The sequence below is a fragment of the Zophobas morio genome, unplaced genomic scaffold, assembly GCF_036711695.1.
Source record: "Zophobas morio isolate AGI-343-1 ecotype UQ-CSIRO unplaced genomic scaffold, CSIRO_AGI_Zmor_V1 ptg000024l, whole genome shotgun sequence".
Lineage (NCBI taxonomy): Eukaryota > Metazoa > Arthropoda > Insecta > Coleoptera > Tenebrionidae > Zophobas > Zophobas morio.
Genome location: NW_026972129.1, coordinates 17,875,819 through 17,892,241, shown reverse-complemented (window position 1 = coordinate 17,892,241; position 16,423 = coordinate 17,875,819). Strand labels below are relative to the sequence as shown.

The 16,423-nt window shown below is 30.3% G+C and overlaps 1 protein-coding gene across 1 annotated transcript in view; it reads right to left on the bottom strand.

The window, feature by feature from the left end:
* Positions 1 to 14,981, bottom strand: part of LOC135135661 (rab11 family-interacting protein 4) — a 78,026-nt gene extending 63,045 nt beyond the window's left edge. The window contains exons 1-2 of the mRNA XM_064064792.1: positions 14,820 to 14,981; positions 7,906 to 8,054 (exon numbers count right to left, since the gene is read on the bottom strand). Coding sequence (XP_063920862.1) covers positions 7,906 to 8,054; positions 14,820 to 14,966 — 296 coding nt within the window. The 5' untranslated portion in view covers positions 14,967 to 14,981. The remainder of the gene's footprint in view (positions 1 to 7,905; positions 8,055 to 14,819) is intronic.
* Positions 14,982 to 16,423: the final 1,442 nt, after the last annotated feature.

Sequence of the window (16,423 nt, the reverse complement as noted above, 5' to 3'; positions counted from 1 at the left end):
TAAAGAAAAAACTCGAAAATACTGGATATGTTTCATTGTGCGAGGGAAGTTCCGTCGAAACAACTTTCGACCAATTTTTTAATAAACTATAATGAAATCATTAACTTTTTAGCGAAGAGAACTTTATCTACTGTCGTGCCCAGAAAATCTTGGACATTATTTTGAAAATTTTTATGCAATGTATTGTCACTTTGGCGTTTGCAGTTTAAAAGATCTATCACGTCGTCAATGTCCAAAATGCAAAATGATGAAACTAAAAAAATAAGGTTACAATATTTAAAGGTGACAGTGGAACGACTTGACGTTTAAGATTTTCTGACCGCGAGTGTATTTTTGTACAATACATTGTACACTAATAACAAAAGTATTGTTTACCTAGAATGTCGGTTAACCCCTTTTTGCTTTAAGGGGATGTTTGCTAAAAGAAAACTGTCGGATTTTTAATTTTGCCGTGTTATTGTCTTCACAAGAAGTTTGCGTGTAGAAAAATAAAGACGAGAAGTAGTGGTAGGCTGGTTGAAACTCAGGAAAGCTGGGGTGTAATTTATGACACCCATAATCTCTGGTAACAGTTCGGCACCCGCTTGTCGTGTATTATTGTTCGATTTTCGTTCGTCAACAGTTCAATTTTCATATACGAAAAATGACCACAAGAAATTAATAAGAAATAAAAATCTGAATATGTACAAAAATGAACTTCGAAAAATTAAGACAACAAATAGTAAGTCCAAGCAATTATAATCTAATTGGGAAACTGATTGATTTACAATAAAAAAAGCACTCAGCCGAATAATTATAAATGCAATTTTTCGGACACAAAACAATCACTTTCGGAACACTTAAAAAGATTTGTGGCAAGTAAAACAAAATCAATTTTAAGTGTCCAAATGGTTCTACTGATTGTGTCCCTATACTGAAATGCAACGAGAAAATCACCAATTTCTGCATCAGTACGTACCTATATGTCATGATGTAATGCAAATTATAAAATAAACTAGAGACCAATAATTTGTTTAGTTTTTATTTATGCGTATTTATAAATGTACCCAATTGTTTTACTTAAAACTAAGTACTTCAATTATTTGGTTTACATATTTCAATTATAACTGGTTCCCTAGCTGGTTAGTATCGGCTAAGTTCAAACTAAAGTGGTATAGAAACTACCTGTGTATACTGAATGGTTATCCGGCTAATTATAAGGTTTATGGTAATCTTTTATTCAACAAAATAAAATTCTTTCAGGTAATACACTTTGATCTTTGACAAAAAGCCGAGAAGCAATAGGATTGGTGATTATATAAAGTAACAATAATAAAATTTCTATTAGTAACATTGACTTACACTTTATGTAAGTGCATAAAAACAGCGGCGGGTCTAGAAAACAAAAATTTTTATATGTACAGAAATTAGGAAATAAAATCATAATACATAATAGTAAAACTAATCAAATGATGATTAAACTGCATTTTTGTCTATAGTTTTAGTAGGTTTTTGACATAATAATTCTGATAAAAGTTTTTTCGACTTTTTCGTGGCGTTGAAAGTGGAATCTTAGACTTTCGTCCGATTTCAAAATTTACTCTTTATATATTTCAATGGTCACAACGAGTTCAATAACTACACTGAAGTAAATTTATGCAAAGATTAAATTTGTCACCCAAAAGATGTCGGAAATAATAAATTATCCCATCGGTCCAAGAACGTTCGGTGGGTGTTATACCCCGATCCGAGAGAGACCGCAGTAAGAGACAGCAAATGGAACGGATAAAATAAAGCTTCAAACATGATCAGTTTTAAACCAAAATTGTGAAGTTTTATAAATCTAACATTTTTTTTTCTTTTTGAAATATCATAGTAAATACTTCAAAGAATGTCCATGACTTACTTTAATGTGAATTTTATAACTATGATCGGCACAGTCGGACCTAATATTAGTGTGATTTTGAGCATATTTGCGATTTTATTACAGCAAAACAGGTCATTTTTTCTCCAATTTTATAAGTTCCGGACACTAATAGCATATCAAAGATACTGTAAAAAAACAATTTAGTTCAGATTCCAACTAGTTGTCTAGTATTTGTGAAACAAAATCTACTGTAAATTCACTGAAAACTAAACCGATAACATCACCTTAAGTAATAAAATAAACTGCTTGGTTAAATGACATGGGCCAATCCACAAATAAAAAAATATGTATGTCGAATTTTTTCTAAAAACCTACACGTATAAAGTTAAATTTATATGATATGTGGCCAATTCATGTGATCAGTACAGTAGTTTTGGAAGTTAGCTGTCTAATATAATCATCACCAATAGACGACAAACAGACGGAAACATTAGATCTACACTTTCATGATCTGGAAACTATGAAACGTGAATTCGTAAGTTAAATGAAACACGCCATTTATTCTGACGTAACACCAACACAATTTTTATTTTGTAGTAAAATTTAATGTTAGCCTGATTTTATTTGCCATCTTTCGTGTATTGTTCTTATTTGTGATAAAACAAATAATTTCAGTTCGTTATACACCAATGTTTTACAAATTGTTTTCTTAATTTTTACTTTCCGATCGTAAGCTAGCCCGAGAATATGAAAAAATAGGTCTCGCGTTTCCGTCTGTCTGTCGTCTCTCGTATGTTGTTTGTCTGTGGTCTGTTGACGATTTTATTAAACACATAACCTTCGAAACTACTGGACTGACTGCCGTAAAATTTTAAACGTACTTTATGAATATCATGTAAATGATAAAACGCTAACCAGAATTTACCTAGGCGTGGATGACTAGTCATCCACGGTAACAGTTTAAAAACGTCATCTCAAAATTTTGCATAATAAATGTTATTCATAAAATAACATATTTTATACGCGTAGTTTATGAATCCGTCTTTATCTTTTACCCTAGACATCCAGATGTTTTAAAATTTACTTCATAGACGACTGACCCTTCCGTACTTTATAGATGTTGAACGTCGCACTTGTATAGTTCCTAGATATTTTTTTTTAACTGCAGTAAAAAGGCAAAATTTATCATTTTAGCCCAAAACATCGAAATAAACAATTTAATGAATTCTGAACGTTGCTTAAACGACGAATACTGCACTTTATAAATTCTGACGAAGTACTTTATAAGTGCTAAACATCCTACTTTCAATTTTAGTGAAGTATGACAGTATTATCAATTTTTTTCTGAAATATTGAATTTGGTTGATTTTTATATGAGATGTGAGTAAATTCTATGTAATAACATAACAGCAGTTTTTATTACATTTTTAAAATAAGTCTTCTTGAAAGACAGTTTTCTTCGTAATATACTGTCACAGATTTTTCAATAAAAAAGGAAACCACCTCGACATTGATTAAATCCCTCGATAAATCTTCAAATTTTCTAAATTTTGAATGGAATATAGAATTATTTTAACATTTTCTCGGTTTAATATTACCACGATATTTTTTATTTTATAATCGATGCACGTGTTGGTTTTTCAAATATTTCAAGTCCAGATTAGTATAAAAACACAAACAAAATACATATCAAAAAGACATTTTATTGATATTATAACAAATTAAAAACAAATCGATTGTTTTCTTAGTGATTTAAAAACACTCTTCACTGTTTTTATTGTTTAAATAAAACACATGTTATTTGACACAAAATTAAAAAGTTTCAGCACCACTGTATAAACTTATAATTTTTGAGTTGGAAATTGCCTATAATTGTGTAGCGGTTCGTTCATGCCTGTAACTTTGTAGAATTATTTGGACAAATATGACGTAAATCATAATTTTCTAGTTTCATTAACAAAAATTTAATTAGGGATTAAATTGGTGGAAACTACAGTAAATAATGGCGGTATTAATTAGTAGGTAAATTCAACAAAAAAGAAAATTTATGGCACATACAATTTTAAAAGTATTCTAACAGTTTGTTTATGTTACTTTATTTTAATATAAAATTTTGCTTTCTCCTGAAGCATTATGCTAATGTCAGACAACAGGTTCTGAATTTTATAACTTCATCTAAATAATACATTAACATTATTAACCTTAAGGGGATGTTTGCTAAAAGAAAACTGTCGGATTTTTAATTTTGCCGTGTTATTGTCTTCACAAGAAGTTTGCGTGTAGAAAAATAAAGACGAGAAGTAGTGGTAGGCTGGTTGAAACTCAGGAAAGCTGGGGTGTAATTTATGACACCCATAATCTCTGGTAACAGTTCGGCACCCGCTTGTCGTGTATTATTGTTCGATTTTCGTTCGTCAACAGTTCAATTTTCATATACGAAAAATGACCACAAGAAATTAATAAGAAATAAAAATCTGAATATGTACAAAAATGAACTTCGAAAAATTAAGACAACAAATAGTAAGTCCAAGCAATTATAATCTAATTGGGAAACTGATTGATTTACAATAAAAAAAGCACTCAGCCGAATAATTATAAATGCAATTTTTCGGACACAAAACAATCACTTTCGGAACACTTAAAAAGATTTGTGGCAAGTAAAACAAAATCAATTTTAAGTGTCCAAATGGTTCTACTGATTGTGTCCCTATACTGAAATGCAACGAGAAAATCACCAATTTCTGCATCAGTACGTACCTATATGTCATGATGTAATGCAAATTATAAAATAAACTAGAGACCAATAATTTGTTTAGTTTTTATTTATGCGTATTTATAAATGTACCCAATTGTTTTACTTAAAACTAAGTACTTCAATTATTTGGTTTACATATTTCAATTATAACTGGTTCCCTAGCTGGTTAGTATCGGCTAAGTTCAAACTAAAGTGGTATAGAAACTACCTGTGTATACTGAATGGTTATCCGGCTAATTATAAGGTTTATGGTAATCTTTTATTCAACAAAATAAAATTCTTTCAGGTAATACACTTTGATCTTTGACAAAAAGCCGAGAAGCAATAGGATTGGTGATTATATAAAGTAACAATAATAAAATTTCTATTAGTAACATTGACTTACACTTTATGTAAGTGCATAAAAACAGCGGCGGGTCTAGAAAACAAAAATTTTTATATGTACAGAAATTAGGAAATAAAATCATAATACATAATAGTAAAACTAATCAAATGATGATTAAACTGCATTTTTGTCTGTAGTTTTAGTAGGTTTTTGACATAATAATTCTGATAAAAGTTTTTTCGACTTTTTCGTGGCGTTGAAAGTGGAATCTTAGACTTTCGTCCGATTTCAAAATTTACTCTTTATATATTTCAATGGTCACAACGAGTTCAATAACTACACTGAAGTAAATTTATGCAAAGATTAAATTTGTCACCCAAAAGATGTCGGAAATAATAAATTATCCCATCGGTCCAAGAACGTTCGGTGGGTGTTATACCCCGATCCGAGAGAGACCGCAGTAAGAGACAGCAAATGGAACGGATAAAATAAAGCTTCAAACATGATCAGTTTTAAACCAAAATTGTGAAGTTTTATAAATCTAACATTTTTTTTTCTTTTTGAAATATCATAGTAAATACTTCAAAGAATGTCCATGACTTACTTTAATGTGAATTTTATAACTATGATCGGCACAGTCGGACCTAATATTAGTGTGATTTTGAGCATATTTGCGATTTTATTACAGCAAAACAGGTCATTTTTTCTCCAATTTTATAAGTTCCGGACACTAATAGCATATCAAAGATACTGTAAAAAAACAATTTAGTTCAGATTCCAACTAGTTGTCTAGTATTTGTGAAACAAAATCTACTGTAAATTCACTGAAAACTAAACCGATAACATCACCTTAAAGGTGGCATTAATCAATAAACACCATTTGTTAAAATGTCAAACCGTTCCGTTGTTCAAAATGCATTTAATCATTCCTAATTTCAAATAGATTTTATGGTATTTTTAGATTTTGAGTTATTTATCTTTTATCTATGTAGTCTTAAGATGATGTTGTTTGATATTAAATATATTGTGTGAAGTTAATACTCGTATAATACAATGAGTAATTAATAATTATTATTTATGTAGCGTTATTTAAAACAAATATACAAAAAAATTATACATCTATAGATATCGCCGTTTTTTTTGTAACGACTTTATTAGAATGTTTATTTTATTAATTGCAAAAAACGACAGTTATTAAGTTAACCAACTCTTCTCACTGGTTTTCTCACGGAATCCCTCATGCTTAACAAGCGGATGTCCTAAACGAAGTGAGTCTTAAGTTTTTACAAGTATTATATAAACCCAGTATCATATAACGACAACAACGTCCGTCCGTTGTAAAGAGAACAGGGGTCACTCTCTAGTGAAAACACAATGTAATAATATCCTTTGCGGGAACCGTTGAAAAGCAAGAAATTCCTCAAGGTTGACAAAATCGCAATTAGTGAACAAGTAATTTATATTGTTAAATATTACTCCCCTATGTAAAAGGTTTAAAAATAAACAACAATAATCTCCGAATAAAAGAGTCGTGTTAAAAAATCAAGAAATTAAAATTTTACAAGATGTTTAAATGTGTATAAATGTGTGTATGTGTTTGTTATTGTTGTTAATGTTGTTTTTCATTTAGCAACATTGTTGCGCTATTGGTGGGTATTATGAAACTAACGAAGAAAATACTCCCGGTTGCGAAACTGCAGATTATTATCTTAAACTATGTAATTGTGTTGATATTTAAATTAAAACAAATTGTAGGAGATAATTAATTATTAATTTTTCACAGATAGTTATGATAATTAATATAGCAACTTTAATAATGCTAATTCCAACTCCGCAGTATAATTGGTTGCCTATACTTCAAAGCTTATGAAATTCGTATTCTCTAGTTTTATGGTTAAATATTGGATTCAACAAAATTAACTGTAATTTCCTACGTAGTGATTGTGGAATATTACCTCATAGTTGTAGCATTTATTTAAATACGTTAAGTTTCAGTTAGAAATCGGCAAAATAACGAAATTATTGGATTTCATGCTTCTTTTAAATAATACGTTGTATCAATTTTCATGATTTTTCTTGATAATAGATTTGTTAAAATTTATAAAAAAATTATAACATACAACACAAAGGTAAAATTAAATCAGTGTTATATTTTCGGGTGGATTCGATAGTTTAATTACAACATTAGAAAAAATACCGAGATGGCAATAAAAACACGAACAAAGACAGAGATAACTACGATAAAGCTGCGTTTAATGACAACTGCAAAATTTTAGAAAACTGAAAATATGATTTTCCTTGGCACTTGCTTATTTTACTAATTACTATTTTGTATTGTCGCGTAATGGCATAGTACTAGGTATGTATATTTTTTAATTTATCGCTATTAGCTTTTGACGTTAGTGTAAAAGAATAATGATAATGTTAAAAGATTAACGTCATAGGAGCTGCATGCGTCATTCGAATGTCGCGTAATGAAATATTTAAATCTAAATCCATATATATAAAATATCAATTGTTAATGTTCAGATTTTCAAGTCGCATGCATTTTACCAAATAACTTCTTTTATTCTAAAAACTTAACATATAATGCTATACTAAAATTTGTGCTATTTCTGAAACTAATTAATAATAGTAATGTCCATTCATTTAAAAATAAAAATGTTTCTTTCCGTCAAATTTGTGCAGCATGATTAGTATAACACGTTAACAAGACACTCTACAATAGTTTATAAAAAAGATGTGTAACTGTTTCGTGCAATAAAGAGTTTGCAATAAAAGTCATGACCACGAGTGACATAATCACAAGGATTGCCTAATGATAAAAAACTAGATCTCAAAACAAACCAACACAAAAATACAAGTTTTCATAGTCCAGTGAATGCAAATTGATTTTAAGACAAAACCCCGCTGGCAAATTTTGTGGTTTAAATTCCCATTTCTTTTGCATCTCTATTAAGTAATCAGATCATATATAAAAAAGTTTTACCTTTATACTTTTTCAGCGAGTCTTTCCTTTCCTGAATTTTCTGGCGGCGTCGTAGAGAACGTACACCTGAACAAAATTCTCTGAATGACAGAGTACCGTAGCCGTGAGGATCCAGTTCATTGAGGATATTGTTTATTTCCTGTAACAACACGTTTTTATTACAATAAAGAAGAGAAAAAACAAATTGCATAATAATAACGACTTTCGAACTTCTCTGTCATTTCCTTTGGAAGTTCGATGAAATTCTATACGGAAATATCCTGTTATAATTAGGAACAGTGACACACTTTATTTGATGATTATTTGCATTAAATTCTCATTTGCTAGTTTTATTTAACTATAGAATTCTGGTAGTGGCTTTTTTATGCAAGTCGTGAATAAAAAGTCGAATTCTGCAGATGTATTTATTTAGATTCTGGGTTAATTGCTCATAACTTTGTTAAATGTTTACAAGTGAAAGTGTTTTAACATAAAGCAAAAGATACCGCATTTGTGATGTATTATTTGTTTAAAATTACTTTTCTATTGTGATATAATTTTATAACAATAGCTTGGAAGAACTGTTTTAGAGGTATTTGACCCAAATGGGTGTCGATAAATAAATATGTATATATAGCAAGTGCTAGCTAATATATTCTAATGTAATGAAAGGTTTATTACTTTTATTTGTCCAGCGATTCTACGCCAATCAGACGACGCTAAACGTGTGATTAACTTAATCTCAGTTAAAATGTTGTATAAACTAATCCTTAATGTAACAGGGTCATTTCAACGACCGTCTAGCTAATATAATTATTGTTCGTTAATGTTTGCTTGGCGCGTTTCAGTTCGTATAATACAAAAATGCATTTTCGTATTTTTGTCTGCTTGTTGCCTGTAGATTATACAGAAAGTGGTGGAAATTTGTTTTTATATCCCCCTAATAAAAATTGTTGGCGTCATCTCAAAATATTGTGAAGTAAATTTTATTTTAAATATATAGCATAACATACTTCTTTATCTGCTTAGAGATCTTGCTTTTAATTATATTTTGTCATCAAATTTTGCTAATATTGCTTAACAGACTTTCAGGAAATTTTGACATGATGCTATTGCTGATTAAATAAAATGTTGAAAACTAATGATGCCATCTTAAAAGGTATTAAATGAATATTTGTTCAAAGCAGAATAGTTTTTGTTTTTAAAAAACCATACAGTGCAGGATACTACTATTCGAGTTATTTTATTGACCATGTCAAACACGACTTATCTGATTTCATTTAAATTTGAGAAACCTAGAAACGTTTACTATAATTAACGTTACATCATACATAATGTAAAAACTGACATATTTATCTCGATGAAAAAGTAAGTGGTATTATTCCAATTAATGCTGTTTACAAGTATATATAAATATAGTCTCCGAAATACTACAAGGTTTATCTGGCTGTTGTAAAATTAGGGTATTGTGAAGACGACAATGGAGCAGTTAATACGGCAAATCCACAGTTGTAAATCTTTGCGACTGTTTAAGCGGATTATCCAGCAGTAGATATTGAGGTATTATGACGCTAGGCTTGAGTCGGTAACCAGTCGCACAAAAGAAATTATAACATCCCATTATTAAATTTAGTGGAGCCATATAACCTTGTAGTATTTCGGAGACTATATCCTCCCTGTTTTTGATAAGACAGCCAATTTAGATAATATTTTTCCATAAATATTTTTTGAAAATAACGGAATACGGTTTTTCGAGACACAAATAGATTAATGCAAATAAAGCAGTATAAAAATAATCGTAATTTTACCGTGTTCGTAACGTTTTAAGGGAATAAATGAGCTTTTTTGAAAACAATTGTAAATAAAACCGGTTCATACACTTTAGGAGTGTAATTTTTAACCCTTTTTATAATAAATCTATAGCAATTTCTCCACCCACGAACTCTAAATTAACAAGAGAACACTCAAAGTTTACGTAAAAATTAAATTTTTGTTGAAATCTATAAGTTGTAGGACACATTTCGACTTGTTTTGAGCATTCTGAACACCTTGCTGCACTTATGATATGCAGAATCGATTCGTTTTCGAAAAAGGAGACCATTTGGTATAGTTTCTATTTTTTTGTGTTTGTACTCCAAGTCTTTTATAGTTTAAACATATATTTATAAATCTTAAAGCCAGAAATAGAGGTGGAAATTTTTTTTATGAATGAGAAAAAATTTGCACTTCTATAATTACTGACTATGAAAACGTGAAATAAATCCAATGTCAAAATGATTTTGAGACAGCAATAATCAAAGATCAAAGACAGTAAGAATAAATTTTTGAAAGTTTGTCTTCGATCGCTACATTTTCAAATCAAATTTTCAAATTGATCATAATCTGACAAATTTTCCAAAATTCATTGTTGCTCTGGCGGTACTATTACACAAGGTTTCTTATTCCCCTTATGTGTTAAACTCACTATCCAATGAATTTTATTTTTACTTCCCGAGTGTAAGTTAATAAAATTCATCAGGAAAATGGTTCTTTCAGTTTTTTTTTGACGTTTCATGACCTTTTGAGCTCAAAAAAGAGGTTCCCCGTTTTCGTTTCTCTGCCTACAATTTGTCGTTGACTGTGTAGATTTTGATTAGACAGATAATCTCTGAAACTACCGGTTCGATTGTTATCAAATTTTATACGTGCAAAATATGTCTGTATACATATGACTATATGTCTAAATACAAACTCCTCTTCTTTTATTTTTATTTTCCGCCATCTACGTAACCTTTCCCTTGCCTTGTACACATTTTTCATCCATTTCATTCCTCTTCCGTCCGCTTTTTTTTCTCATACTACAACATATTCTGCATACTCTCTGTTCTACTCCCAACCAAAACTTGTTTTCTTTTTCTTCAATCCCGCATCTAAATCTGCAATCATTCTTTCTTTCCCATTTGCTCTTGATCGGTTATCAAATATCATTATCAGTTCTTTGTACCTTGATTCTTTTATACTATCTCTCTCTCCATTCGTGTTTCGTATAACTTATTCCTTGTACATAGTCTTTCCTTCTCTTCTCACTCCATTGATCTCCATACACGCATGCCCGTTTCGCTTATAGTACTTATCTCTCTTTTTTGGTATTCCTTTGCTACACTCTTTTCTATCTCTCTTCTACATTTATCAGCATCTTACAATCTGTAGTCTCGCTTATTTTCTCTTTAAATTTTGCCGCTCTCTTTCTAGTTTCTATTTTTACCTTATGCTTTTTAGTTTTTTCTCTCACTATGTATCCTGATGTTTGCCTATTTGATTCTAATACCAACGTCATATTTTTGCACTCTCTCTAGTTCATCATATTCTCTCCATTTCTGCGCTCAAAATTGTGTATAGCAAATGTTATTTCATCTCGATAGAATAACATTGTGGTTTCTGAATCCGTTTTGATTTTGTACCTTCGGCATCCAAATTTTTGGAAACAAAAATTTACAATTTAATTTTGAAACTACAAAACCGAATTCTCGCAAATCTTGCAAGTGTTTTAAGATTGTCGTAAGCATGGTAAATTTTTTATCAAAATTTATCTGTTTATCCAATTATTATTTTATCAGGTTAAGAGAAACTCGAATAAAGAGGGCTTAGGAGCCGTTAGCTACACTAAAAACATTTCTTATTTTTAATGTGGGTTCCAGTAACCCTCAAGCATGATTTTTTCTGTTTTTTGTTTTGTTTAGATTGATCTTTTCCTGTTGTCACTAAAAGCTGAAGATTTATTTGAATAGGTGTGTTTTAATCGACAATTTTGACTTTTCCGGAAAAATCTGTGTCATATTATGTACGCTTACAGCCTTTACGAGATATAATATAACGCATGTATAAAGTTGTTTACACACAATTTCTCCTGTCTTTAAAGTCCAACCAAAATTCAGATTCTTAGATGAACACAAGTAATATTATTTTAGAAATTTCATTTTGAAAATCTAATTTTTTTCTTGTTGTAACTCCTGTAAATTAAAATAAAATAAACTGCTCCCTTCATTAATTTTTTTTAACCTCCCCTAGAAACCATTCTAAACAAGTGATAATACTAAAAAATCCTCGATAAAAATAAAGAAAGTGTAAAATTGGTTAAGATTCGCTGCACCGGTCGACGCGTTATCCCGTTGGCACGAACCGAGCTGATTCCTACATCAACTGTGTTATGACCTGATGATCTTGAAATGACTGAAGTGACTATCATCGAGTTAAGAACCATTTCCATTAAACCAGCTTTCAAACAAAAATAAAATCGTGCTGAAATTGGTTCATTCAGTGGGGAGCTACGATCCCACAGACAGACAAAAACTTCAAAATTATCATTATTATTATTATAACACCGTTTTTTCGTAACATTGTAACACTGTAAAATTTTGTTGAATCATTTAAAATTGTTTTCTAAACTTACACTATATGTACGAAGTAAAAAATAGGACTGAAATAATAAACAAGTAGGTCACGTTATTCTGCAGATTTTAAATACATTTTGAAGACACATTTCAAAATTTTTGGTGGAGATGGAGACATACAAACAAATTTTAGTTAGCGTTTATCATCTACACTTTATCTATAACCTGTCCTGTAGTTTCGGATATTACTGGTTTCATAAAATTACAGTTTGGGACACGGAATTTCAAACGACCTGTCAATCATAATGACAATAAAGTAAGGTATAAGACTACAATGTTTTTTAAATGTCAGAAAGTTGGTTGTCGTTTGAAATTCCGTGTCCCAAACCGTACCTGAGACGATGGTCGACAGCCTGACAGACAGACAGCACTAGATAGACGAAAAAGGAAGAACTACTTTTTCATGTCTTACACTATTTAATTTTAAATTTATTGTTTAAATAAAGTTTGACTATAACTTTTCTCTCCAAGTATGGCATACTCGTGGGTAAAAAATTAGTCTAAAGATAGAACATCCTTCGCCTCTGAAGTACAGGCGAACAAGTTTTCGGCAAAATGAGGTGAATCGTTCTTGATTTGACCAATAAAATAGATATCATCATTCATTTTTTTTAGTCATCTGGTATAAAAAATATGAATGTATTAATAAACCACAGCTATAGACTGATAATATCTTGCATATTTTAGGTACGATGCATTTGACAAAATTTTGAGATGACGTCATCAATTTTTTGGACTCGATAAACGGATAAATTTTGAGTATTAACTATTGATTTCAGAGCATTCGGTTTTTCTGGATCTATAGGGTAAAAACCCAACACAGATTCATAAACCACAAGTTGTGGGGATGATTGACAAATTTTGGTTAGCGTTTTCCCATGTATGTGATATTCCTAACGTATAAACTTTGACAACATTCGGTCCACTAGTTTCGGACGACAGATAGACGGAAACGTGAGACCTATGCTTCGTACTTTAGGGGTCATGAAACGTCGAGAAAACATGAAAGTAGACATTACGCTCGAGAAGTATCCTTTACAAATGTAGATGGCAAAATAAAAAAAATACAATTCAAATTTTTAAATAAGTTTTGTGACCTAGTTTTAGTTCCAAAATATGTAATTTATTTGTAGAACATTATTGATACATTGATAAAGTTTACAAATAAATTAAAAAATTTTAGTGGAGTTTCACTTCAGCATTTCAAATATTCAAAAAGTGCAATTGTTTTCAAGTTTATATGAATATTTATTTTTATGATTCGTTGTTTGATTACTGAATGGGTATTTCAAGATCGCTATTGTGTTAAATTATTTCGATATTCTTGGGTAGGCAGCAATATATGGTAATTAAATTAATTAAGTCATCTTAAAATATTATAAACCCTATTTTTAATTGTTATTATAATATAATTAATTGCATATATCGAAATTTGTATAAGTAATTGCATAACGTCGTGCGAAACAAAAAAATATTTTTTGAAAAATCCTTACGAAAAAGACGTGTTCTAGCATTCTTAAGGTTGTGCTTCAAAGATGTTCTTTGTAAATTAGTTTAAAAATTTTTCTAAGGTATTCACATTGATAAATGACGAAAAAAAAGTTTGGCTATAAAATTTCGTCCTTTTCGGTTCTGTGTCGGTGGATGGAAAGTGACAAAAAATACCTTTAGCGCGTGAAGTTTTAAACGTTTTAACGTACATTACACGAATATTATTATCAGCAAATGATAATTCAAGCATTATTTTTAGAAAGTACTGAAATTAAAGTACCGACAAAAATTTATTTAATTTTTTCAAACAAATTTTGTTTGTAAGTATTTTAAAAGAATACCGTTATGGTGTAGTTACATAATTTATCCAAAGTTTTTCTAAATTCGAACAAAATATGACAAGGTAGTTGACCGCATATTTCATCCATACAAAAACTGCGCGTTACCTGTGCGTACAAAACATACAAAATTTGAATATATCGCAATTTCCTGTGGCAAACAACTGTCTCTCTCATTATCGAAAAGTGAACCCCTAACCACGTTTATTGCTTTACATTCCGTGAATTCTCCCAACTGGAAACAGTTCTGTAGTTTACCGGATGTTAGTGTAATATGAAGTAAGCATAACGTGATTCATTGAATATAGTAATTCTTGAAATTTTGTTTACATACTACTTACAGTAGTTGGTAATTGTTGTTTTCACTCTTTGCACGACTGTAATGAATACCTAATAAAAAAGAAACGATTATCATTTATTAAAAGAAAATATTGTTCTTGCAAATAAATCGTGTCATTATAACACAGTTGCTACACTAACAACACCATCTTATTAAAATAACTAGGTTCGAAAATAATTACCCTAAATCAAGGCCACTGTCATTAAAATCGTCTTAATCAGACTCTAAAATTGTTGTGTTTGTATTATAAATTATAAACTACTAAAACACGTTACTGTTTGCTATGGAATTATTTTTTATCACCATCGTATCACGACAAAAGTTACCTGTAGACTATCCGAATGGGGTGCGTAGCTGCCAGCAAGTTCTTGTAAATAATCTATTTTAATCCGGCCGTTTCTGTCTGGTTCACATAAACGAAAAACTGTCATTAACTCTTTCATTGATAACACTTTAGTCTGTTCACTGAACATTTTTAGCCATAATTGTTACTATCGAAATAGAAATTCTTCAGTCACTAAGTAGCCAGCACAAAAAAGTACGACCATCGTGGATTAAATCAAAGCGCGCGGAAGCTACCTACACCGCTCCGTATTCCACTAGGTACTGTATGGTACTACTGTAAAAGTCTACGTTTTTCCGCGCCGAAGGTGTTTCCGGACTTAATAATTGCGGATGTCCTTGTGAATATCAAATAATAGTATTATTGAAATGAAAAAATAATTGCAAAAGAAAAAAGTTGCGTGGTAAAAGATGTAAGTGATGATTAGTCAGATCACATGGCGTGTTCTAATGGACGGGAAAGTGGATTTTGTAATGTATGCAAAGAAGCCTTGTTTGACGAACTTAATTTTAGATTATGATTAAACACTGGCATTGTAAGTAAAATCAAATATTATTAGTTTTTTGTTTTATTGCGCTAACTTAGGAGAATCATGCAGATTAATCAAGAACCATTCCCACGCCGTGATTAAACCCGAAAACAGCTATGTAGGAAATTATAAGCTTCATTCTCTCTTAAAAAGAAGGTTTTCCTTTCGTAGCGTAAGCTGTAATATTTAGGTGAATTTCATGTTTTTTCGGTGCTTTATAATCCCTAGAGCATGAAAAACTCGGGCTCCGTTTCCGTCTGTCCTTCGTTCGTCGTTTGTTGGCGATCATATTAAATAGATAATCTTCAAAACTACTGGACTGATCGTTGTGAAATTGTATTAATATTTTACGAATATTATATAAATAGATGGTAAAACTAAAATATGCATATTTGATCGTCCTCACTAACAATTTAAAGATGACTTCTCAACATTTTCAGAGTTATTATTATTTAAATTTTATTAAATAATACACTCGTACATTAAATTTTTATAAAAGAATTAAAATTCTACATTTTACAATTCAACTTAGAAACAACTAACCTACAAAAGTTATCTAAAATGTGCAAAATATTATGGTCTAGATTTGTGGTTTATTAATGTATAGATATTTTTTAGAATTCCTTCTAGAGGGTGGCTCAAAAAAAAATGAATGAGGCCATTTATTTTATTGATTAAAGCAAAACATGTTGTTCCTTGAACTACATTGTACATCTATTCAATGATATACAGGGTGATTCAGGACACTACCGCATAATTTTAATGCCGAGTCATATGAAAAAAAAGTTAAGAATCAAAACTTCTTTCCACTTTAATTTATTAGAACACAATTCTTATTGTAACACCTTTCGTTTAATTTTTAGAGGTTACCAAAGAAATACGTAATAATGGCATTTCCATGGCTACACAACCGCAACAATCAAGAAAACCATGTGTTTTTAAGGTATCAAGCAATTTTTTACTGATAAAATTAAAGAAGGCGGAAAGTAGCTTTGATAACGTAGCAAATTTAAAGCTTCTGTACCTTCTTTATATTTGAGAAATGATCATAATTTTAC